The following is a 26,891-nucleotide window of genomic DNA, read 5'->3' as shown; positions in this document are numbered from 1 at the left end:
CTTTCCTGTAGTACCTCTCAGAGGTCTGTCTCCTTTTCCTAATGGATATTTGAAACCAGTAGCTGGAGATCTAATAACCATGAAGCCATGTTGTGAAAGATGCATGTTACATGGAAGTGATATTACAGCACAAGAGAGCAGAATATTATGATTTTCTAAGCATCGGGAGTGGAGGAAGAAGAGCCCAGAGAAGCTTGGAGCTCACACAGAAGGCCATTGTATACTGTTGGAGCAAGGTCAAGGTGACTTCCCGAGTTCCTTTGACACACTGTGTTGCTGCACTTAACTTAGTTCATTTTCCAAGATTTACGTTGTGGCAAGAGTTTTATTAATTAGCTGAGTGATCTTGCACAAGCTATTTAACATCTCTTTGCCTTGGGTTCCTGATTTGTAAAATGGTGATAAAAATAATAACTAGCTAATAGGTAGGAAAGATTAAAGGAAATAATTCCCGAAACACACTGCACTGCCTGACTGTAAGTTGAGTAAGCACTCAATAAATGTTAATTATCTACATTATCACCTGTAAATTTTCCAAGATATCTTTGTGATCTTCAGAGTTATTTTATGTTTTAAATTTTCATTTAGAAGTGTCTGAAAAGATTTATGTTTAAGGTCAAGAACTTTCAATTTTCGATTTTTGTTGTGTCTGCTTTGGTCAGTTATAAGTGCTAAGACTTTAGTAACGACTAGAATAATCAATGTGTACTACAGAAAACTTATTCTGAAAAATAGATTTTTGGTCAGAATAGACAGAGTTTCATCTGGTCAGGGCTAGTCTCTTAGTATCCAGAATGCTTTATAAAAGATTGAGCACAGAGTGGTATACCTGATGAGTACCTGATGGAGTGATTTTTTTTTTTTCCCCCTTGTGACCAAAAAATTGCCTGAAATTTTCATGGCCTATTGAAGACCCCAATCCAGAATGTGCAATAAAACTGAGAGGATGGGGTGCCCCTCCTTGAATCTTCTGGGGCAGGAGGAGGAGCAGTCACCCTAGAAGAAGTAGGGGTGCTTCTCCTGGAAGAAGGGTGGGCTGGAGGGGAGATGACCTTCTCTGAGAGGGGACAATGCTGTTGGAGGGGATTCGAGCCTTACCAGTAATCATGCATCTTTGACTTCCCCTTCCTTGGTTCAGGAGCAGGCCTCTCCAGTCTGCCTTCCATATTTATACATCTTTAATTAGATATCAAAATATCACTTTGCAGAAAAACAGAAATACAAACCAAGCAACCACTGTAAAAATTCCCATAGTTTCTTTGCTAAAGACAAACTGTCTTGGCTCTGAACCCTCCCTGTGGACCTTTCTTTCCTGTAAGCTTACCCTGTTTGCTCTGATTTGATCCGTTATGTGTCTCCACATTTCAGAGGGAATCTGTTGGTTGCTGGGGCTAGAATGGGGGATTGTTGTGGTATCATGCTTCACTGATAACTAGGCCCTCATATGTTTGTACTTGAAGATCATTTCCTTGGGTTATATTCTCAGAATAATTGGAGCAAATGATCTGAACATTTTTAAGACTGTTGTGAGACAGTAGGAATTACCTTCTAAGGGAATTGCCAAGTTTTATTCCTAAAAAGTAGCATGTGAGACTATATCTAGTGCCTAGAAAAGGGGCTAGCAGTGGTAGGTATTCAGGACATATTTATTGATGAGTAAGTAAATGAATGAATGAGACTGCTGCCTGTCTCATGGTACTCTTTTTCAGTGTGGCTTTTTTCCCAGATGAAAAAAAAATTTTTGTTTTTTAACGTTTATTTTTGAGAGAGAGACAGAGCGTGAGCGTGGGAGGGGCAGAGAGAGAGAGGGAGACACAGAATCCCAAGCAGGCTCCAGGCTCTGAGCTGTCAGCACAGGCAGGGCCTGATGTGGGGCTCCAACTCACGAGCCGCGAGACCATGACCTGGGCTGAAGTGAGACTCTTAACCGACTAAGCCACCCAGGCGCCCCTCCTAGATTTTTAACTGTATGTAGCCTTCCTATATTTGCTAACTAACCAGTAGTCCTCTGCTCTAAATCCTTGAACTACACCTGTGTTTGCCACTTTTTATGTGCTTGTTTAAAACTGTTTTGAAGTAATTTCCTATTTGCTGCTGTAGTGTGTTATCAGAAATTTAGTGGCTGAAAACAACCCAAATTTATTCTCTTGAGTTGTGGAGGTAATGATCGTACTGGGCCCTAATCAGCCTGTCCTTCAGGCTGCATTCCTAGGGAGGCTCTAGGGGAGAATCTGTGTCCTCCTGTTACCCAGCCTCTCTTTCCCTGGAAAGCACTTCTGTGATTACATTGGTTCCACACAATAATCTGGGGTAATTCCTCCTCTCGACTCCTGGAGCCACAGAGTCCCTTTGGTCCTTTAGGATAACGTACTCACATGTCCTGGCTTTGGGATATGGATATCTTTGGGGGTGGGGGACCTTATTCTATCTCCCACATATTTGTTTCTCCTTTTGTTAATCTCTGTTTTGAAATTTAACTCCTTATGCAAGATTCTTCCCGAAAGCCACTTTCTAAAAGGAAGTATTTAATAATTCCCCTCAGTCTTCTGCCTCTGCTCCTGTTAAATGTTGACTTTCTGAGATAATTTTCCTTTTTCGTGCATCCAGATTATTTGTATTCATTTATGTCTGTCCCACTTAATTGCCATTTCGTTGAAGGCAGGGACGGTAGTTCATATCTTGAACTCCTAAATTTCCCCAAGTTTTTGCCTTTGAGTTATTGTGTGTTAAAGTAATATTTATTAAATTGCACTTAGCAAACAATTATTATTTGAAACAAATGGAGCTTAATATTTTTAGAGATTTGTTGGTAGGGTGAGAATGTGTTTCAATTTACATATTTAAAATCATGATGTCCTATTGACAGTTATTTGAATTAATTTGTAAGATAGCATCTGGCAGACAAATGGGAACGATTTTCTAATTTTCTAAAAGTTGATTGATGCAGAGCAGTTAGGGGCAGGGTGCGAGGATCTGCGTGTCAGGAACATGAGCCATAGATGTTTCTTTGTATGCATGTTGAGTGTGTCTAATGGGATATACCCAGGAACTGGTGGTTAAATAGGCAGAATATCCTCCCCTTTTTTTTTTTTTTTTTTTTTTTGATAGTGGAATCTAGAAAAGGCTTCTTGTTAAAAACCACTTAAAATGAGAACCAAAACTTCATAATAATTAGTAGGGGGGTGGAGGGAGAGTTTTGAGTGGGAAATTATCTTGAAAAATGATAAAATTATCAGAATGTATCTTATAACTAATAATTTCTTAATAATGAAGAACTAATGAAGTATAGTATGCCCCAAATACATAAGTATATAATTATTCATATAGCAGGGACAGTGTGCTTTCAAATTGGTATAATGTGACCTGATTTTCCAGGATGATCTTCTTAGAAGTTGATAGTAAAACATCTTTTGTAACATCCTACTGTTTTTTTTTTTAAATAGGCCCAGAACCTCCTGGAAAGACTGGCATTATTTGGCAGTCTATTGGACATTCCAAAAGGAGTGGACTTGGCACTCATTGAATCTGGCCAGTATCGGAAAATACTTACTGGTTGAAAATAGATTATAGGTGTAATTGATGGGAGTACAAGAAAGTTTCTGTAATAAAATTTTATATTTCAAAAACCTAAATCCTTGGATTTTCTTAGCACACTATTCACTTAATTCCTAAAAATTACAAGTTGAGACCACAGCTCTGGCAGGCAGACTGAAGGCCCTTCTGTCTCCAACTTAGGATCTCAGATGTCTGTAAGGTGAGACTGACGGATGCTCATTGCCTATGAGATAATGGAAGGTGCAGACAGCCGGACCTAATTACTTCCTTCTTTGTGTTGTCAAAACATTTTTTTTAAAAAAATGTTTATTTACCTACTTATTTATTTACCTAACCTCCACATCCATTGTGGGGCTTGAACTCACAACCTCGAGGTTAAGAGTCACAGCTCTTTTGACTGAGGCAGCCAGGTCTCAGGTTTTGTAGCTTTGATACAGCTGTCTTTTCTGCTTTTTTTTTTTTTTTTCTAGAAGGTGAACTTTTTGAGAACAGGAGCCAGATCTTTAAAAATTTTTGTTTCCTCACTGCTTACCGTGGGTACTTAATAAGTGCTTTTGCAAGTGAATTAACTCCTTCCTGGGGCTTATTTTTTAGCATATTACCCCAAACCAGTGGTCATATGTGAATGTGTTAAAAAGAAGTGTTTTCCTGGGGCGCCTGGGTGGCTCAGTTGGTTAAGCCTCCGACTTTGGCTTAGGTCATGATCTCACAGCTTGTGAGTTCAAGCCCTGCGTCGGGCTCTGTGCTGACAGCTCCGAGCCTGGAGCCTGCTTCGGATTCTGTGTCTCCCTCTCTCTGTGCCCGTAACCCACTCGCATTCTGTCTCTGTCTCTCTCAAAAATAAACATTAAAAAAAAATTTTTTTTTAAAAAGTGTTTTCCTTTATGTGTACAATCCTGTGCATCTCTAGGTCAAGCAGAGCCTGCTACTTAGGTGAGTCATTTATTCTTTTGTAGCATATTTTCATCTTATTTTAATGATGCAGAAGAAAATTTTAAAACTTTATAAATGTGGATATGATGCACATTACTGACTAGATTGATTTATTAAAAACTGATGGGAGTTATTTTTTGGTAACCCCTTTTCTCAATAATTGAAATGTAAGCATGTGGTGCTTCACTGAATTTATTTTGATATTTTTACTTTTCTCTGGACTAGACTGAATCCAGGCAGACATTCCCTCTAGTTTGCTTTCTTTTTTAAATGTTATGTTCAATCTTGATATATTTTAATCGAATTATTTCTCTTGTGTTAAATGAAGAGACTGAGAGATGCTTTTGAGATCTGTCCTAGATAATATTTCTTTGGTATGAGTCAACATGGGTTTAGCCAAAGTTAGGGTAGATGACTAAGAATCTTGTAATAAACTGATCTTCATGATCTGAATTGTGGGGTAATATCTACCATCTGACTAGGGATTCTTATCCTGGGATTCTTGCGTTTCTTCTCAGAGTCCATGACTTTCTGAAAAATTGTGTTAGGTTTATGTGAGTGTATGTATGCATATTTTTCCTGGGAGTGTGTTTATAGCTATTCGAATCTTAATTGAGCTTATGGATTCTTTTAAAAAAATTTTTTTTTTTTTTTACGTTTATTTATTTTTGAGACAGAGAGAGACAGAGCATGAACAGGGGAGGGTCAGAGAGAGAGGGAGACACAGAATCTGAAACAGGCTCCAGACTCTGAGCTGTCAGCACAGAGCCCGATGCGGGGCTCGAACTCACGACTGCGAGATCATGACCTGAGCCGAAGTCGGTCGCCCAACCGACTGAGCCACCCAGGTGCCCCGAGCTTATGGATTCTAAAGTTAAGAACTTCTCACGTAACACTGATGCCAATACTGCAATTATTTAACTCTTCTGGCATAGTGTTTGTAGAATTGCACAAATATTAGACACTTGAAATTGATATTCCATTGGTTGGCTTGGATCCTCTGAAAGGTTGCACAAAAGGATGGTTCATCTTCCCAACTTGCCTCCTCCTGCCTGTCCCTAATTCATGTAACATAAGTCCCTGTGATCCTCAGTCTGTGGTACCCATTTCCAGGCCTTGGTAACAACAGCGCGTAGTTCAGTGGCGGTGCTGAGCCTTACGTAGACCCAGGATATACTATCCCCCATTAGCCGTGTCTGCATTAATTTTTGTTCCTTTTTGATGCATGGGTGTCATTTTTCATGTTTATCTTTTCTAATGCAGTGAGTCTTTGGTTAGCATTCCAGCCTTGTTGGAGTGGGTGGTGTGATAAACTGGCATGTTAGGATTAGGTACTGAGGGAGGCTGTGAGTGTGAAAGTGGGAGAGGGTAAACGGTGGAGGGGGTGCTTGGCATTGGTAACCTCTGCTCTTGACTTTCAGTGGTCCGTTTCCTTTCCTCCTGGCTTTGATGTTCTGGAGGATCAGTGGAGCTAGGTTACGGTCCTGTGTCAATGAAGGCATATACAAGGAGACACGAATTCTCTTGAAGTCATCCCGGATTCGACTGTTCCAGTAACTGGTTTCCTTCCTTGTCACTGAAGTGTTACTCTTTATACTTGAACTGAAAACGATTTAGGAACGCTTTCTAAAATGACTGTACTAAAATACGAGAAAGCTTTAAAGCTTTAAACGTGCCAGGGCTTGCATCCCGTCCTTGGGTGAATGCTGCATGTCACATGGCTGCTGCCCTCTTCTCTTGGTTGTAGGTCGCCCCCAATGATGAAGCTGTGGTGACCTTGCTGTGTGAATGGGCGGTGAGCTGCAAACGGTCAGGCAAGCACAGGGCCATGGCTGTGGCAAAACTCTTGGAGAAGAGGCAGGCGGAAATCGAAGCAGAGGTAGGTTCACTTTTCTTTCTGTTGTCAGATGCCATCATTTAAAAATAACTGTTCTGGGGAGGATTCTGTTTTTGTTTTGTTTTGTTTTTTTTAATACTCCTTATGCTTTTTTAAAATTTTTTTTCCCTCTTCAAGGAAAAAGGGAGAATGTTTGTACTTTCACCTAAAGACTACATACAAGATCCCTCTAAGTTGATGAAACCAATAATTTGTATTCTGGACTAGTTTAAAACTGTATCTTTTTTTTTTTTTTTGCCTTTTTTTTTTTTAAATATAAATTTTAATGAGTGAGTGAGCAGAGGAGAGGAGCTGAGGGGAAGAGAGAGAGTGAGAATCAGTGTGGAGCCCGATGCAGAGCTCAATCCCATGACCCTGGGATCATGACCTGAGCTGAAATCAAGTCAGGTGCTCAACTGACTGAGCCACTTAGGTGCCCCTAAAATTGTATCTTTTATTTATTTATTTTAGTGTTTATTTATTTGGGGGGGTGGGTGGGGTAGACAGAGAGTCCCAAGCTGGCTCTGCACTATCAGTGCAGAGCCCAATGTGGGGCTCGATCCCACGAACTGTGAGATGATGACCTGAGTTGAAATTGGGTCTGATGCTTAACTGACTGATCCACCCTGAAATTGTATCTTTTAAAATAAAACTTTAACACCTGATTTAGAACAAAGACATCTCCCTTGATGAGGTTAAGATACACATGCACATATATACATTTATATGTATACACACACACAAATATATATAATATACACCAACTTTTGTTAATTTTTTTTATTTTTATTTTTCAGAGAGAGGGAGACAGAGTGCAAGTAGGGTAGGGACAGAGAGAGAGGGAGAGACAGAATCTGAAGCAGGCTCCAGGCTCCGAGCTGTCAGCGCAGAGCCTGATACGGGGCTCGAACTCACGAATAGTGAGATTATAACCTGAGCCAAAGTTGATGCTTAACTGACTGAGCCATCAGGTGTCCCAACTTTTGTGAATTTTAAAGCCATGTAATATTTTGGTCGATCTGGAAACATTTCTTTGGGGCAGTTCTGATTTTCAGATTACAGATACCAATTTGTGTTAGTTTTGAGATTATATTCTGGTCCCAGAGAGAGCAATTAAAGCCTCGGAAGTAGATTATAAAGGGGGAAAAAAAAACCAAAGCTAACTTGACAAACATTAGCTTGTGCTGAAGGGGAAAAAATTTAAGCGAGTCTTCTTATCTGCCAGTGAGATCTGGAGGGACAGCCAGGAGAAGCCATGCATGTGGTCTGAGTGCCACCCCCCCCGCCCCCCCCCCGCCCCCCCCGCCCCTGCTGCATCGGCATCTCCTCTGGGCTCCTTGGCTCGTCCTCCGCCTTGTTCTTCACAGCAGCCAGAGCAGTCTTTGCAGCCTGGAAGCAGATCATGTTGTTCCCTTACTCAGACTTCTGATGGCTCCTTACCGCGTCCACAGAGCCTTGCACTGGCCTCCCCGGCCTGCGTTTCCCACCTCATTTTGTGCATTTCTCCCCTGGGTCACAGCTGCAGCCACCTTGGCTGTCCTGTGGCTCCAGCACACCAAACCAGCTTCTGCTTTGGGGACTTTGTCCCACTGATCCTCCTGGGTGGCACCCTGCTCCCCGAGTTCTACATGGCCAGTTCCTTTCTGCCCTTCCTCTTGCAGGAAGTGTCTCTTTCTAGCATTCCTGCCTCAACACCTGTCATCTCCTCAGGAAGATCCTCTGTCACCCACCCTCAGGCACGCTTTCTCATATCACTCTGTTTCACTCTGTTTCTCATATCACTCTTTCATTGGCTTATTATTTAAAAGCCAGCCTATCACCTTCTACAATGTAAGCTTGACCATAAGGACCTTGCCCACCCTGTTCACTGTCTTGTCCTTGGCACCCAGAACAGTGTTCAGTGCACAGCAGATGTTCTAAAGGTGTTGTATGAACAGATGAGAACTTAGCTGGCTCTCTCTTACTGATAATAGTGCTATATCCTGTGAAGCTGAAATAGGAAGAATATTTCCATGGACATTTCTCTCCTCTTGCTGAGAAAGCACTGTTCACTAAATATAAAGGATCACATTGTTCAAGCTGGGGCTTGAATATACTGGTGTTGAGGTGTGAAACTCATGGCCCATTTTACAACGTGCAGATTAGGGAAGGTGTTTCATTGCTTTTTTCTATGAATAGACGGACTTTTCTACAGTGAATTGCAATGGTCAGACTTGAGTAACTGAGGTTGAATTTGTCAAATTTAGTTTACCCTTATTCCAACGTGTTCTAGAATGAGCATATACATGTGTGCACACGCACACACAGTTGCTTTCAGAAGAGGCTTCCACAGATTACTTTGTAATTTTAATAGGTGTAAATGTATCCACATCTAAAGAATGTATTCTTTCAGAGATGTTTAAGATAATTGATTGCTAGGGTTGTCTAGGTGGCTCAGTTGGTTAAACATCCGACTTTGGCTCAGGTCATGATCTCATGGTTTGTGAGTTTGGGCCCCTAATTGAGCTCTGTGCTGACAGCTCAGAGTGTGGAGCCTGCTTCAGATTCTGTGTCTCCCTCTCTCTCTGCCCCTCCCCTGCTTGCACTCTGTCTCTTTTGCAATTTCTCAAAAATAAACATTAAAAAAAAAAAAAAGATAATTGGTATCTATTGAACATCACCAGTTTCAGAATTTGGTGAAGAGAGGATGGATTAGAGAAGTAATATCTTAATGAAATAATATATTAAGGAATAGATAATGAAAGTGGGAAGGTTGAAGGAATATTGAAAAGAATAGAAAACAGGGTTCTGATTCTCTTTCAACGGTTTCTTTTCTGGTCTTCTAGTAAGTTCTGTCTTGGATGCAGAAGTTAGGGAGCTTCCTTAGATAGGTTTCTTGAACTACGGAGATTCCACGGGTTCTAAGAGATCTTAATTGGTGATGCGATGAGTGAAAGAAATGTATCAGAGGAGTTCTCCTAGCTCTGTCATTTGACACCACACTTCCCAACACTCCCCAAAGACAATCGTAAATACACTCTACTAGTGAAAACAAACACAAAAATATTAAACTCAGTATACATGCCCAAATGTTTCTCAGAGGGGGTATATACAGTTAACTATATGAGCTGTTTAAAAATGACAGCCCCAAATTATTTTAGCAGTTTTGCATAGGGATAACGAGTAGCTTATTGTACTATGCTGTGTATTCAGTAGGTATTTATACCACGTGGTGCAGACTTTGTAATTTACATCACTACTATTTTTCATGGGTGTCCTTTGGAATCATTTCAGTTGATCTGGGGCTAGTTGTCCCTCACTTTCATTTAAAAATTTTTTAATGTTTATTTATCTTTGAAAGACAGTGTGTGAGTGGGGAAGGAGTATAGAGAGAGGGAGACACAGAATCTGAAGCAGGCTCCAGGCTCTGCGCTGTCAGCACAGAGACCCATGCGGGCTCAAACCCAGGAACCATGAGGTCATGACCTGAGCTGAAGTCAGACCCTTAACCAGCTGAGCCACCTAGGTGTCCCTAGTTGTCCCTCACTTTCAGAAATTATATTTACCTGTGATGCATAGTCCTCAAATAAAGTACAATTGAGAATTAATTGAGAATTAATCTCAATTAATTCTGCATGTTTTTTCTGAGAATTTAACTGTTAATAAAAAACTGACAAATTCATGATCCATTGTGGCTACATTGTCCTCCAAAATTAACTATGATTGTTTATTTTTAATCTTAGAGATGTGGTGAATCAGAGGTCTTGGATGAGAAGGAGTCCATTTCTTCAGCCTCTCTTGCTGGATCTAGTTTGCCTGTTTTCCAGAATGTGCTACTAAGGTTTTTAGATACACAGGCCCCCTCATTATGTAAGTAAAGTTCTTTGCTTCTAGATCTTAAACAAGAAATTGACCAGTTTTGGGGAATTAATGCTTCTTTTTTTTCCTAGCTTACATCATAATCGAAAGTTATTGGTGCTGAATATAATGTATATCTTACTGTGCAAAATTTTGTTGCATGTTTTTAATGGAGACTTCTATGCAGTTTTAAAATCAAGTGAGCTTCAAAGATTTAAAAATTTCTAGAGTTTCAAAAATTTAAAAATGAGTCCCCTCATTGTCTAATTAATATTTGGTGGTCTAGTTTTCCCTTTCTAGATCTTTCTTACCAAACAAGAGGAACTATGGTCTTGTGATGTTTCACTATCTAATCACTATTGTGATTACGAATTTTCTGTTTTTGCTTAGTTTTCAAAATAATCTGATTTTCTACGTTTCTAATAAGAAAATAAAAGTACTTTATATCCAAGTCCTTGATACAAGGAAATAATTTGTACATATGGTTGGCTGCTTGCCTACACTATATGGGTTGTTCTGTCAACTCCCATTCTTCCTTTTTTTTTTTATTTATTTTTTATTTTTTAAAGTTTATTTATTTTTGAGAGGTGGGGAGGGGCAGAGAGAGGAGGAGAGATAGAATCCTAAGCCGGCTTCACGCTCTCAGTGCAGAGCTTGATATGTGAGGCTTCATCTCACGAACTTTGAGATCACGACCTGAGTCAAAATCAAGAGTCAGGCATTTCATCAACTGAGGCACCTAGGTGCCCTATCATCTCCCATTCTTCTATCTTTTATTCTGTTGTTCATGGGGAGTTGAGGGTTTGGGAATTACAAACCCAGTGGGTTTATACAGTAAGTGCACACTTAAAAAAATTGTTTATGCATGTTAAGAGGGCTTGATCTTATTCTGAGGCTTTTGTGTGACAAAGTACAGTGGGGAGGGTCTTAGGATGGATAGTGATGAAACAAAAAAAATGGCACATGGAAATGTGGTAGGGGTGGGAAGGACAGGTTTGTGGTGAAGAAGGAGGTAAAACAACAAGAAACAGTACTACTTTCCATTCCTCTCAGAAAGTCCTTGGTTTGGGTTGAATGATACTTTGGGCTGAGGTTCGTTTAGTTAGTTGGTGGCTGTTGTGGGCTAGAGGGAGAGCAAGAGCCAGAGAGATACTGGTGGTTGGGAAGTAGGGGGCAACAGTGAAACATGGAAAAGGAAGCAGAAAAATGCAGGGACGGAAGAGATCCTGGAGAGTAGAAAATAGATCGCCGGGAATGGATGTTAGCTTCTCTAACTTATCTTGTATCCTGGGGGAGAAAGATACACATTTGCCCTTCGTGCCCCTTATCCTGTCCTCACTCCTGTTGGTTCTTTGGGAAGACGTTTCTCCTGTGCCTTTGCTTGTTCTAGATCTGGTTTCCTGCTGTCAGAGAAAGCTGTGCTTCTCTTCTGTTGTTGTTGTTTGTCATTGACTTCGGAGGTGGACGGCAGCAAATGCTTAGGCTTCAGTTTTAGGGAGCGAGCTTCATGTTGCCTAGATTTTGTTTGTCTTTGTTGGTGTTTGTGAGTGCGATGGCACCACAGACTGAGTGCTGAAGGATTGTTCTTAACCTTTTTTAGTCTCTGTCGAGGGTACAAAGTTGTAGAATGCAGCTGCAATATTATCACGTGAGTTAAATAGACTGGCTATGAATTGAGCAAGACTGCAGAGCTCCATCTTTATGCCCTTCTTTTTTATTCCATCTTCCCTTTTTTTTCCAGTAGATCCCACTCACTATTATTTTCAGGTACCTTTTCAGTTGTTACGTTGTGAAGTTTTTGAAAAAGTGTGCACACACGTCACGAATATATAGACACCCTCAAGCTATAAAAATAGTCATGAGCTGTTTTAGTAGTAAAACCAGAGGAAAGCAGTTTAGCTCTGCTTCCTTCCCGCCCACCCCATGTGTACCTGAAATTTTGTGTTTGTATTAATTGAATGGTTATTCATTTGCCAAGGACCACTATCTTTAAATTTGAACTTGAGCTTAACACATCGGATATTGTTTTTTAATTACAGGGGGACAATCAAAACCTCCGTGCCAGTTTTGCACAACTGCTTCTGTATCATAGTAAATTTTCCAATAAATGTTTCACTGTGTTAAAAAAAAAAAATGTATGGGAATATTGTTAAGCCTTCCTGTTTGGTGGTTTTTTTTGTTTGTTTGTTTGTTTTTTGTTTGGTTTTTTTTTCCTGCCAGGTCAGGGAGACTGAATTCTTGATTTGTTTCTTTATAGCGGATCCAAACAGTGAATGTGAAAAAGTCGAATTTGTGAATTTGGTGCTGCTCTTCTGTGAGTTCATCCGACACGATGTCTTCTCCCATGATGCGTACATGTGTACCCTCATATCTCGGGGAGACTTGTCAGTCAGCGCCTCGACTCGGCCGCGATCGCCAGCAGGAGAAAATGTAGATGAGCACTATCCAAAGGACCATGACATGAAAATGGAGGTATGCCCCTGGGAGTGGTGCCTGAAACCCGAAAACCACACTCAGCTGGGCAACTAGTTTCACAAGGATTGTTTGGTGGTGGAAGGGTGATTACATTTTACTTGTATTCTCCCATTACCGAACTTGTTTATCTCTACCCCAAACTTGTGGAGAAAAAAAAAAAAACAAAAAACAACATTGGATTATAATTTATATATTCCAGAAGTTTCTTTTGGATACTCTAAAACTATTAATGAAAAGGTTTGACAGTCCGTAACATTTTTTTACTGGACAGGAATTAAATACTTCCAATTTTATGTGTTTCTAAATCCCAGTTTCCTTGAATGTTGTGACTTAAAATCAGACTTGTTTTGGTCCCATTAGAAGGAGCATCTTTAACCCCAATTCATTCATTGTTTCTGTCTTCGATACAAAATGGGACATTCTGTTTTAATCATTAACACATATTTTCATTTAAATTAACAACTTTATCTCTCAAATGTTGTGGAATTTTTTTTTTTCAACAAATTATTTTATAATACTGTGAGTATGACTTTTATCATTTTCTGCCGGTTTCTGGTGTTTTGGACATCATTCCAGATACTTAAAGAAGTTTTCAAGGCAGAAAACATGAAGGTGGTGATGAGAAAGAGTAGAAAATGGTGAGAGATTGTGACAGTTCCTTAAAATCAAGCCTCAAATTGGTTCTGTGGGAATTTAAGCATAATGAAAATATTATGGTATTTTTAAAACTGTGGTTATCCTTGTAAAGACCTGATGTTAGAATTGCATGTGTGAATTCATAGTTTGTGCTCTTAAGATTTGGTGATCAAATGGTGCAGGAATTAAAAAAAAAAAAATCATTTCCTTAATGTAAACACCATTGTTTCCGAATTTGACCACAGTAGAAGTTTAAAGGCTAAAAACTAAAGTTACTGTACCTGTTGATGCTTCATCTATGTTTCTGCTTTTTCTTTTCTATTCTTGGATGTCCAGGTATCTTGTATCTTGGGTATACTCTTAGATTTTTCTAAGTACAGTTGGTGAGCATGTGACTGGAAATAGCCCAAAGAAGGGACGTTATGGCCAATTTGATTTTTAATTAGGAAGTTTGTGTGCTTTTTCCTTCAAGTATCATGGAAGTTAAATCTTTTTTTTTATCATGAGGATAAAGAATGTGACTTTGCAAAAACAGTGAATGTCTTAAAACTTCCTTCTCTTTTTTGGGAAAAGTAGAATCTAGGGAGAGAAAAGACATAGGATGGTTAAAAAATCACTGTCATAGTTTAGCTTTAGTTTGTAATGAACTACAAAATTTACAGTGCAACTTTCTTTCTCTGGCAATTATCAGGAACAGACTATTATGGCGCATATGGGCATTGACTCAGGAACTACTAATATTTTTGATGAAGTAGACAAGAATGACTTTAAAACTGACTTTGGTTCGGAGTTTCCAGTAGGTTCAACCTTCAAATTCTTATTGACTATTAACCCCTCCTCCCCGCCTGCACCCCAGCTTGTCTCCATCCTTCTGTTCCTTGACCCATGTCCTGGAATGACCTGTGTACTTGTGATGTAAATGTGCTCATTCCATACTCCTTTCTAGTGTACAGTTACTCATCTTGTGATTGTCTCATTTCAGCTCATTCTTAGTTTTGGCTGCATCGCCTCCTTTGTGAATTATAACACTCTGTCCTCCTGGTTGACTGTCTTTTCTCTTTTGTTCATTTGAGACCATTGTCTCTGAAGAATACATGAAGATAGTAGTTTCATCGTGACAGTCCTTGTTGACTTGCTATGTATGTGTTCAGTTTCTAAATAATAGTTTTCCTGGCTCTGGACTTGTTATACTTCTTCAACCATATCTCAGTATGGTTATAGTATTTTCTTCCTCATGGATCCAAATGAGGTCCTTTATGAAAAATCATACTGTTTGGGGTATATACTAAAAGCTTTATTATTCATTAGTTTATTTTTTAAACTTATTTATTTTGAGAGAGAGAGAGTGTGTGCACACAAGTGAGAGACTGAGGGAGGAGCAGAGAGAGAAGGAGAGAGAGAGAGAATCCCAAGCAGGCTCAGCTCTGTCTGAGCCAAGTCTGATGTGGGGCTTGAACTCACCAACTGTGGGATCATGACCTGAGGTGAAATCAAGAGTCAGACACTTAACCATAACCAACTGATCCACAGAGGCGCCCCACTGTTATTCATTAGTGTTGTTAATTATTTCTTTGTGTATGTTTTTGTGGGAGATTTAGCCTTATGAGGAAACATTTAACCTTGAAGTCCAATGTTAACTCTGGCCCTCTGGAGAGTGCAGCTCTGAACAGTTCTTACGTGTGTGTGGTTGTCACTTTCTTATCTGCAAAATGGGGCATGATGTTGATGGTCTCCTTTGGGTCTGAATACGAATTTTGTGGAAATTAACAAAATTTATTTATATATTTTCTTAGTGTTTAAATAAGGAAAAGATAGTGTATGAATGTCGTGTGTGTGAAGTTCTGGCATGTAGCGCTGTGTTGTGTTGCTCTCTTTCATTTACAATCTCCAACATTTGTTTTACATGACTTAGATTTTTTCTCCCATGCCTGGAGAATCCTGTGAGAATGCCAACCCTTCCTTGGGCAGAAGAATGTCGGTTAATGGTGAGAAGTTGCTTAAGAGAGAAAAACCCAGGGAGCTGATTTTTCCATCTAATTATGACCTTCTGCGGCACCTGCAGTATGCAACACATTTCCCCATACCTCTGGTAAGTCATTGCCCATCAGTTGGCACCCTGATTGTTCCATTATGGGATCATTAGCCATTGATTATTCCATTGTGTGTCTCCATAACACATATGAAAGGAGGTGAGTTTTTGCATTTACTGCTTCTTTTGTTACAATTACAATTGTATAGCATACATATGGATGTAGTTTAAATTTGTGATGTGATACTACTGGCTAGCTAGATTTGATGGAATTTTCTAGGTTACTATCCTTTTATCAAGAGCATTTGAGTCACTGCAAATGATGTCTAAATGTGTTTTCCTATTTTTTGAAACTTCATTTATTAGTAGCTCTTATGTGCGTTGTATTGTGCTAGGTACTTGTGGTATCATACAGATGAATGAGAATTGGGGGCATAGGAAAGATGAATAAGATAGGAGGGAGACACATATAAAATGATCAACACTAAAATGAGTGCAGTGATTGAGTGAAACCACATGTGCCCTCTGGAAGATAAACCATTTGACATTCTTGGGTCTCTTCCACTCTCAGAGAATAAGTATTAAAGGGGAGAGAGAACATCTGATTGAGAAATGGGTTAAGGCTTCATAGAAGAGGTTGTATATGACATGGACTTGGGTTTTGATATGTTGAATTTAAGAATTGATAGCATATGAGAAATACTTGGGAAATTTAGTGTTGGACTCAGAACTTGTGATATGCATTTTGCTGAAGGGGAACAACATCGGTTTCTTGATATTCATAAAAATTGGGCCCAAATCTAAATGTGTTTATATTCTTAAATTACTGTTTTTTCTCCTGGAATTTTAAGTGAAATGTTAATGAGTCATTCTTTCATTGAGCACTAATAATAATAATAATTATTATTATTTTAACAAGTGTAATTTTGAGGAATGTATACTGTTATCTTCTGGATACCTTTGAGGAATTTTGATCTGCAAACTAAACATTTTTTTTTTTTAAGTTTATTTTGAGAGAGAGAGAGAGAGAGAGAGAGAGAGAGACACCACATGTGTAAGTGGGGGAGTAGCAGAGAGAAAGAGAGAGAGAGAATCCCAAGCAGGCTCTGCATTGTCAGCACAGAGCCTGATGCAAAGCTTGAGCTCAGGAATTTCGAGATCATGACCTGAGCCAAAGTTGGATGCTTAACCAACTGAGCCACCCAGGCACCCCTAAATAGTTTAATTTTTAATTTTTGTTGTTATTTTGGAACTTTCAAAATCACTACACCTGTATATATTTTTATTACAATTTTTCTGTCCAGAGCTATGTCAAAAGTTGCCGCAATTCTTTCTTGCACATCACTGGCTGAATACATTTTTTAGCTGTTACCTGTATACATCACTCATTTTCAACATAATGGAATAATCTCACTGTTCATTTAGAACAATAGAAGGGGTGGCCTGATAGTTTAGAGATGTGTCCTGAAGAGTTTATGGATGAACTATTACAGTGCCTGGAATCTGCTTTAAAAATAGTTGGGAGTCAAGAGTGGGGTTAGGCAGTATATGGAAGTCTGGAGTTTGGTTAACCGTTAATGCACCAATGTTAATTTCCTACTTTTGGCAAACGTATCATGGTTACATGAGGCATTAACGTTAGGGCAAACTGCATGAAAGGTATATGGGAACTTTCTGTACCATCTGTGTACCTTTTCTATAAATCTTAAAGTATTCCAAACTAAAAAGTTAATTTAAATATAAGGGTGAGGGGTAATAGAGCAGATATGACAAAATGATGAAAATGGCTGAAACTAGTTGAAGATTCTGTGTTTCTCTCTTGGGTAAGTGGAGCTTTGCTGGCCTTCCTCTTCCTTGCATCTGGGTGTGCAGGACACTACCCAAACATGGACATCTTTATTCTGTTGTTCATGTAATCCTTGGCTGCACAGTCATTCCCACCATGTAACATTCTAAAGACTGTCCACTTCCTTAGAGGAAGGAGCATGAATGATTTCCAGTGATTATGTCTCTCATGATGGATTATGATAGAATTCAACTGTAATGCATTCATACAAGAACTGCTAGAAAATTGATATCATTGGATACAGTTTATTAATAGCTTTCCATCACCAGTTGCCCTAGACTTCCCTTTACTGTGTCATTTAGAATAAAATATTAGTAAGGGGAAAATGAACATATATGCTAATATGAGATTGACATTAGGAATGCTGTACAGAGTCTGGTTCTCTTTCTTAATAAAAAGGGAAAGTTTGACTAACTTATTATGCATGTGAGGAAAATATAAGAATGTGCTTGGGGAAAAAAAATTGTGTGCCTCCTCCCTCCAGCCCCCGATCTTGAAGATGTGGCCCTAGTGAGTGACGACCAAGGAGAGAAGACTACTAGGGCCTTGACTAAAAGATTCAGGAAAAGAATCTAGTAGTTGTATGTAGGACTATATGAATGATGTCTTGATCTGCCTGTCAGTAACAACATGTTGTTAGACTATTGACAAGGACAAGTTTTAGTGTATCACCATTCTACCAGCCTGTAACATAATTGTGTCCTTTACACCTTATGTCAGATAGGTGATGCAGTGCGGGGTTCTGTCATTACCACTAGCTAACTAGAATTTGTTCAGCACTTACCATGTTAGAAGGGTAACAGACATTTTCTTTTGTGCATTTTCTCATTTATTATTCTCTTCAAAATCCGGGAATATTGAAATTGTACACAGGAATTGTCTTGGGTTCAAGCTTCAGAAAATAATTCCTCTCAATGCGGTACTAAAAATAGCCCCGGAATGAAACCTGTTTTGTTAGCTTCCAGGAACACCATTTCTTTCTTTCTTTTTTTGTTTTTGTTTTTAACATAAATGGGAAAGTTTATTAAAGCGAAAGTACACTTTTGAGATGTGAGAGTGGGCGAGCTGTCTCTCGAGAGTGCTGCCAGGAACACCATTTATTAATCACCGCAGCTAGTACAAATGTATTACCAATTGTTGTAATTGTTGTAAAAGTTGGGCTTTTGCTCTTGAAATGAGAAAAAAACCCCACATAGTCTCAAGTCTGGTTATCTAAACTTTTCAATCTTCTTTTTCCTAAATCTTTTATTTAATACCATCTATTGAATTCTTTCTGCATTACTTGCAGTCTAGAGAATTTGATCTAAGGATTGTGACCCTGAGAGCTAGAGTCACCCACTCTTTAAACTGTTGGCCCCACGTGGGGTCAGTCTCAGACCTGGCACCAGTCAGCCCAGCACGTGTTGTGTTCCTAAGAAGGCCTTGCTATGTGGATCTGGCATGTCTATTTTAAGGCCATTTGACTAGTGCTGTTTTTCCGTACCTTTGGTGTGAGTTTCTAGTTCCAAAACAGTAGTTTCAGCAGTTAGTATAGTTTAACACCGTGCTTGGAAATGTTATGGGGTAATATTTCATGTTACTACAAAATGAAAATAAGAAGTCACTGAAGTTGTCATTGCTAACATTAGAAAATCTTTATAATCTATGAGAATATGAGTATATATAGTACATCGAAAACTATCCATGTATTTTCAAGCCTTTTTCGAAATAAACAGTTTTAGTTATTGTTTTAGAAAAACCATTAGATCTTAAAAATTGGAGTAGTGAGCTGGATGATGGACTAAAAATAAATCAGGCACAAGTGGTTTCATGTAAAGATCAGCTGGATTTTATTTAGTATGATCTAAATGGTTTTAAATCGTGTTGCCAAAGGGCTTTCTGGCATCTTACATGGAGATCATTTTGCATATTTCTATCAAGAAGTCAGTTCCCAATATTCAAATGGATACTTCATGAATGACTCTGAGTCTGTGTCATAAAACTTTTTTAGGTTTCAAGGATAATGCAAGGTGTTGTGTTGGTTCAGCAGTACTTTTTAGGTTTTTTTGTTTTGGTTTTGTATGAACGTGGTTTAAGCACCACAAGGGTGCTGCTCGATTTACATTTAGAAACAGTTTCTGAGTAAAGCAGGCCACATATGGTAGCTGTCTTTTACTTAGGCTATCCCTTCTCTTTCCCAATACTTACTGTCACTGAGACAGGAAGTGATAGCATGAAAAATCCCATATTTTATGCACTGCTCTCACCACTTGATTTTTCTTTTGGAGTCTTGGTCTCCTTATGTGAAGCAAAAGTCTTGGTTACTTTTAGGCGGAATGCTTTTGAAAGATGGTAGTACAGGATAGGATCAAAACACAGGTTCGACACTGCCAGGAGCAGCGTGGCCTCTTTGGCTTTGAAGAGTGAAATCCTGGTTGGGCAGTCAGATATTACTTCTGTCTGGCTGAGGGTGTATGGGATTCGGACAATGTGATACGGAACAAAGCATATGATGTAGCCTGTAGTCACTAAAAGTATGTTGATGAGGGCCCTTTTCACATATAGATAATTTTCATTATCTTTGTTTCTGTAGAGTTGTCGAATTACAAGGCAGTTAGATATTAAAATGATGGCTGAGAAATTTAAAAATATTGCTACACATATGAAATTGGTCAGCAAATGCCAGTTTCTTCCAAACTCCTTTTTGAATTCCATGCATCCCACATTTGGCTTCTCCTCAATGTCTTTGATGGGAATTATCATGTTGGGCACCATTATAAGAAGGACCATTAGCCACACCACGGTCGATATCATTTTGGCAAATCCAGGTTCTTGTATCCGATAAATCTTAGAGCTGTACGTCAACTGAAGACAACGATCAATACTGACAAATGCTAAGAAGATAATTGATAAGTACATATTAATGTAGATGAGGCAGGCTGTCACTTGGCAGTGAAATATCTTCAGCTTCCAGGGTGCCACACCCAAGTCAACAACGATTTTCACTGGTAATGCCAGAGTGAGCAGGAAATCAGCTGTAAGCAAGTTAATTAAGTATATGCTTACACACCTGTGATTTGTGTTGTTCTGTATGAAAGCCCAGGTTGCAAAACCACTTCCGATAATTCCAACAAGAAAAACTAAATAAAAAAAATAGGTGAACGGCTCCAGACCTGTGTAAACTGGGCAGAAGAGAGAACTGTTTGTCATCTTGAGGGAAAGGAAGGATGACTCTTCAAAAAAAAAAAAAAAAAAAAAAAAAAAAAAATCCGAAGAATCTGTTTAAAAAAATGGTAGGGACGTTAGTAATTAAAATTAGCGACTATTTTCTGTTAAAACATCTATATTCACAATGCTAGGTTACAATTTTTCTAATTCTTATAGGAAATTTTATTGGTGAACTTACTAGATTGTGTGACTGGTGGGAACGTCTGAGATTGTGAGGAAGCCTGGGTTTTCCATGGTGTGATTTCATGATTTTGGAATTCCCATGTATGTTTGCTTCTAGAAGGGATTTTCGTTAAGAATTTATTTTTATTTATTTTCATAAAGAGACTAATGATTTAAGTTTATTTATTTTCAGAAAGCAAGCGAGCGCGACTGACTGGGAGCACAAGCAAGGGAGGGGCAGAGAGAGGGATAAAGAGAGAATCCCAAGCAGGCTCTGCATTGTCAGTATGGAGCCCTGTGGGGTGGGGGTGGTGGGCTACAACTCATGAACTCCGAGATCATGACCTGAGCCGAAATACAGAGTCAGTCTCTTAACTGACTGAGCTGCCCAGGCATCCCTTAAGATTTTATTTTTAAGTAACTTCGACACCCAACATGGGGCTCAAACTCACAACCCTGAGATCAAGAGTTGTTCACTTTACCAATCAAGCCGGTCAGGCGCCCCTAGAAGGGATATTTTTGACATCACACTTTTGTATTCCGGTAGTTCTTTTGCTACCAGTTGCGTTGGAAGTTAGTTTGCGGAGGAGGTAAGTGAACTGAAATTCTGAGAAACAAAGAAAGGAAATGAAGGTAACGTTGTTCGGTTGTGGCTGAGCCTGGAGAGGTTTCACTGAGCTTCCTGGCCTGCTTTTTTCGTAAATTGACAAGAGCTCTTCATGCTGGAGGAATGTAGGCTGAGAGGGGAAGTAATGGGTGACAGAAAATTGTACTGAAATTTAGAGGGAGTTACTTTGAAAGTAGGCCCTTCGTTGTGTCATCTACTAGAACATTTTCACAGTCAAAATTGCATTTCATTTTTCTTTTTAGCAGAAAGAGTTGAAGGGTTAGAGTCTGGTCTTGAATTGATGCTTACTCCTTTCTATTCCCTCACTCAGTTTCCTAATGACATAGACCTTGTGATGTCCACTATGTAGCCACATGGGACTATTGAGCAATTGAAACGTGGCCATTTCAGATTGACATGTGCTGTGAATGCAAAATACACACTGGGTTTTAAAGATGTTTTAGGAGATATTATAAAAAACATTACAAGTAGTAAAATTTCACTAATGTATACAAATAGTACAGTTAATAAAATCTCAATATTTTTATATTAAGCATATGTTGAAATGGTATTTTTGATGTATTAGGTTAAGTATGTTATTAAAATTAATTTCTCCTGTTTATTTTTGCTTTTGTAATGCAGGTACTAGATCATTCTAAAGTATCTTTCTGGTTTGTGTCCTAGTTCTATTAAACCGTGCTTGTATGGATGTTTCTGTGTCAGTGCTTTTTTTAAAAAATTATTTTTAATGTTTGTTTATTCTTGAGACAGAGACAGAGCATGAGCGGGGGAGAGGCAGAGAGAGAGGGAGACACAGAATCAGAAGCAGGCTCCAGGCTCTGAGCTGTCAGCATAGAGCCTGATACAGGGCTCGAACTCATGGACTGCAAGATCATGACCTGAGCAGAAGTCAGATGCTTAACCTATTAAGCCATCCAGGCGCCCGTTTGTCAGTGTTTTTGAGAAATTAGACAATGCATTAAAAGCTTTAAAGACTTCTAGAACAAGAATATATGATCATTGGTTACAGAATTTTCAAGGAGAAGCTCAGTTATGTTAGCATGAAAACATCTATCATACTTGAGTGTTTTTTTTTTTCTTTCATTGTAGGGTTTGAAAAGTGTAGGACATGTTCTTAGGACCATTGTGATTGACACTGATAATGCTGAAATCATGACGTATTCCCTCCACATTCCTGGAGGGAATTGTTCCTTCTCCTGGAACAATTGGAGGTTGATAAGTGCAAGTTAAACCATTTGGGCTTCATTTACTCCCTCTGACCTGGTCAAAATTAATGCTCTTAGTGCCATAGGTACATCTCTCTAGTGCTGATTCTGGTGTGCAAGCTCCTCATACATAGTAAACACCTGCCTTTTGTTTCAAAGACCAGAAGATTTTGTGTTTTAGCAGAAAAAAAACCGATACACAACTTCTTAAAAATAGCAAATAATAAGTACAGTGGCTAAAAAGTCCAAATAAGCCCATTCTCTGAAACCTCCATTTAAAAGTAAAACAACAGAGGTGCCCGGGAGGCTCAGTCAGTTGGGCATCCAACTCTTGATTTTGGCTCAGGTCATGATCTTAGGGTTTGTGAGATTGAGCCCCACATTGGACTCTGACAGCATGGAGCCTGCTTGGAATTCTCTCCCTCAAAAAAAAAAAAAAAAAAAAAAAAAAAAGGTAAAAAAAAAATTTTTTTTGAAGTCTTTCTGATCCTTAATTCTCCTAATTATTTAATGATCCACTGTGTACATCTTGGGATGAAACAGTCTACAAGCAGACTGACAAGGCAGATGTATATGAAACTTTATAAAATGTCATTTAAAAGGGTACATGTCCTTCTTTTCCTACTTGCCATAGGACTTCAGAGTTCATGGATAATTCATTCTGTACTAAACTCAGTGAAAATAATTGAGTACTTACTTGGTGTCTGGTACTGAGCTAAGTACTTTACCTTTCATCATTCCTGTCATGTTGGTGTTATTATCCCTACTTTACATATGAGAATACTGAGGCACAACAAGGTCAAGTAACACCCAGGGTTATATAGCTGTTAAATTATAGACCCAGGATTCTAACTCAGAAGTCTGATCTCAGAAGCTATGTTCAAAACTACTCTAGAACTCTCAATAAGAGTAATGATGATGATAGCGATGATGATAATGACTATTATTATCGAGCCAGCCTTACTAAGTGCTTACTATGTGGCAGGAACTCTATTTTAAGCAATTTTCATATAAAAGAGCAGAAATAAAATATCGTTCTTAACTTTTTCCCTGATTACTAATAAAGGAAATTTAGACTTTAAGTATTTTGATGTTTCTTTTTAGTATACACACACACACACACACACACACACACACACACCATATATATATATACACACACTATATTTATATTTATATTTATATTTATATTTATATTTATATTTATATTTATATTTAAAAAACAAACCTACATTCTATCTTTTAAATCTAAACCTCCCTTACTTTCAAAGTTCCTATGACCTAGCTGCTTCAAGCCATCCCTACAGTCTTTATCCCAATTCTCTAGATGTGTGGGATCGCTACTCTGTGACCTGCTCCTTCTTGCCTTTGTACTTTTAGTTGTGATAAAATTTGGGGGATCATAGGACTTTAAGGATGGAGGGAACCTTTAATGATAGCGTCTAGTCCAAGTTCCAGATCAGTTGAGGACACTGAGTTCTGACACTTGGGTATTGCTCAGGGTTTTCCAGCTTGTGAGAACAGGCTAGAATCTGACCATGTTGCTCATATTCTAGGCTTTCTGCCCTTATCCTTGCTATGTCCAAATCCTTCCTACCTTAAAATGCCTGGAGTAAGTTCTTCATGTCTGCAGTCTCCTACAGGCTTCACTGACTTCTTAGGACTCTGATATTTCTTTTTTAATTTTATTTTTTTAAATTTACATCCAAATTAGCATATAGTGCAACAATGATTTCAGGAGTGGATTCCTTAATGCCCCTTACCCATTTAGCCCATCCCCCTTCCCACAACCCCTCCAGTAACCCTCTGTTTGTTCTCCATATTTAAGAGTCTCTTCTGTTTTGTCCCCATCCCTGTTTTTATATTATTTTTGTTTCCCTTCCCTTAGGTTCATCTGTTTTGTCTCTTAAGGTCCTCATATGAGTGAAGTCATATGATATTTGTCTTTCTCTGACTAATTTTGCTTAGCATAATACCCTCCAGTTCCATCCATGTAGTTGCAGATGGCAAGGACTCTAATTTTTGATAGTAACTGTTTATTTGAACCTTGGCACTCTGAGCATCCTTTCCTTCTCTGGGTCCAAAGCTAGTGTTGGGATAAATTGATCTTTGTCTCTGTCTCCCAACTTTGCTCATTATTCCTTTACCAGGTGTTAGGATTTTGGCTTATGCTCTTGTATTTCAAATGTTATATAATAACAGTTAACACAATATTTTTTTTTAAAGCGTTCCTGTTGCTAATATGATTTATACAAAAAAGTCTCATTTCATAGATGAATATATTAATATTCTCTGTAACTAGAACTGGCCATCCACCCATACTGCCTATGGGTAATTTATTTAAAAATAATTAGAGTGTAACTATTTATTTGATGATGCTGGAGAATCACGTGCTTTGTACTTGGTTTTCATGAACCTCAGTCTAGATTGCAATGAAAAACACATGTTGTCATTTAAAAGTTTTGGTATGTTGATTAGAGGTCTAATTATACTATAATAACATTCTGTGTTATTTATCACAAATTAGAAAACCAGGCGCTTGACAATTATTTCGTAAACCAATTATTTACCCTGTGGAAATTTGAGGTACACAGAGGTACTACAGCAAAGAAAAGATTTCAAGTGGCTCCTTTGTTTAGATAGAGTGAGTGCCCATTGCTTAGAAAATAAATAAACTCATTACATTTTTTTAAAAAAATGAATGTCCAATAGAATGTTCTTGAAATTACCTATTATAATGTTTGCGGAGGAAAGTCCTTTTAAGACCCGTTGTACCCTGTTGTACAGCCTACAACATGGTGTTTGTCCATCATAAAATGTAACGTTGATTTACTGAATAGTTATGTTCACCTGTAGGTAAGTATTCAGTTTTGTATAAATTAAGCTTTTTTTTTTTTTTTTTTTTTGAGACGGATGGCTGGGGTCATCAGATAGAGGAAAGTTCATAGTGAGAATCTATTTAGAGTTTAATAATGGGTGCCTTCTTACACAGCAGCCTTATTATATGTAGGCATTTCCAACTTAAACATTTTAAGCTTTGAAAATCATAGCTTCCCTTTCTACCAAAAGATACTTGAACATACCGAGTATTTAAAGAGACCTACCTGGGGGGATAGTCTCTGAGCCACTGCGGGCTCCTTGCAGGTCTTCACAGAAGCATGAGCTGTTGGCCTGGCCTCAGCAGTAGCAGCTTCATTGCGCGAACGTTGGCTGTACTAAAATTTTCCTTTCCTTTTCGTGTGGTTTTAAAGTGTTGCATATTGACGTAGATGAAACTGTGGTTTGTAAATAGTTTAACTCTATGAAAGTCTCCCAAAGAGGTTCTTGTCAATTTTGTGTATGCTTTCTGAAGCAATTCAGATTTGTGTATTCTGCTAGAGGAAAGATTTTTACTTGTCCATTGTAGTACCTAACAGTTTTTTGTTTTTTTTCCTTAAGCACCCAAGATGTGTTTTCCATCATAATGATATGAAAGAACATCACTTTTTGTGCCTTGAAAGGGGCTGTAAGTTAAATATATTAGATCTTGAAGCCAAATTTCTGATACTCATCAGCCTTTGGAAGTTAATTGTAGTTGGGATTAAAACAATTGTAGTTGGGATTCTGCTGAGACATTTATTAATAAACAACAAAAAGATGTCATATGACATAGTCTGTTAAAGTTCATGTTTTATTTTTTGGTCATTGTAGAAAAATCTGGAAATAAACAGAAGAAGAAAATTATATGCACAGAGATAATTACTCTTAAAATTTTTGGTATATAAATTGACACAAATTTTGGTATAGATTTAAAAATTCTATGTGTATGTACACCCATCTAATGTGTTATTATATTGTGCATACTGTTGTATGGTTTAATTTTTTCATTCAAGGATATACTGGATCTGTTTTTCTAAGTTAAAAGAGTAGGCCTGCCAGGAGTAGTTGTCAGTTTGGGCCCAACAGCTTAATGCATTGAGACAGGTATTTAGTGATCAGTACATTGTATGTAATAGGACCTTCCTGTGCATTTCCTGTGCATTTAAATTGTTTGGTTAGATGCTTATTCTGCTTGTGGTGAGCACGTGCTCACTGAGTGTCGGAATGGAACTCATCGTGGTGAGGGACCTAAAAAAAAGTCACTATCTCATCCACATCATCAAGTGGCTTTGCTAGGTTATCTGCTTTGAATAAAGGTAGGTTTTGACCTCATATGTCAACCTTATTTTCTGGAGCTCTAAGTCTGCTTGTCCAAAGTGCAAAGCCATTTCTTCATCAGTTAGGGTCTGATTTTCTAGTGTTGCTTTATTGCTCTGGTAGTTGCTTTGATTTTGTCTCTTTTTCTCCTAATTATTAGTTTTCCAGATTAAAAAAAAAAAGAAAAAAGAAAAAGAAACCTCTCCAGAATCCAAAATGAATCCCTTTCGGTATTCACTTTCAAAAAGAAAAGATCTCTCAAGATACTAAATGAGATGTTAAGTTAGAGAATTTGGGGAGAGTTTAAGGGAACTTTTGAAACAAAA

General features: G+C 38.4%; 2 protein-coding genes across 16 annotated transcripts in view; one reads left to right on the top strand and one right to left on the bottom strand.

Annotated features, from left to right (window-relative positions):
- The window catches only part of MED12L (mediator complex subunit 12L), a 333,571-nt gene that overhangs the window by 89,232 nt on the left and 217,448 nt on the right, over positions 1–26,891 (top strand). For 13 of the 15 annotated variants that reach the window (XM_060638969.3, XM_060638970.3, XM_060638955.3 and 10 more), the window contains 5 exons: positions 6,236–6,367; positions 10,087–10,213; positions 12,459–12,673; positions 14,004–14,108; positions 15,225–15,401. In XM_060638969.3, the coding sequence (XP_060494952.1) occupies positions 6,236–6,367; positions 10,087–10,213; positions 12,459–12,673; positions 14,004–14,108; positions 15,225–15,401 (756 nt within the window). The remainder of the gene's footprint in view (positions 1–6,235; positions 6,368–10,086; positions 10,214–12,458; positions 12,674–14,003; positions 14,109–15,224; positions 15,402–26,891) is intronic. The other 2 variants (XM_060638961.3, XM_060638968.3) reach the window with 1 other exon arrangement.
- On the bottom strand, positions 17,578–25,620 carry GPR171 (G protein-coupled receptor 171). Its single transcript, XM_060638987.3, has 2 exons — positions 25,494–25,620; positions 17,578–20,444 (listed from the first exon to the last, which is right to left on the bottom strand). Exon 2 carries the CDS (start codon positions 20,374–20,376, stop codon positions 19,417–19,419), a length of 960 nt encoding a protein of 319 aa, XP_060494970.1. The 5' UTR covers positions 20,377–20,444; positions 25,494–25,620; the 3' UTR covers positions 17,578–19,416.

This window comes from Panthera onca, chromosome C2 (genome assembly GCF_046562875.1).
Source record: "Panthera onca isolate mPanOnc1 chromosome C2, mPanOnc1 haplotype 2, whole genome shotgun sequence".
NCBI classification, from domain to species: Eukaryota; Metazoa; Chordata; class Mammalia; order Carnivora; family Felidae; genus Panthera; species Panthera onca.
Note: the sequence above shows the minus strand (reverse complement) of the source record. Positions and strands in the feature narration are given on the sequence as shown.

What these genes read in the sequence shown, in the direction of transcription:
- GPR171 (XM_060638987.3), bottom strand. Translation starts at nt 20,376, where the DNA reads ATGACAAACAGTTCTCTCTTCTGCCCAGTTTACACAGGTCTGGAGCCG.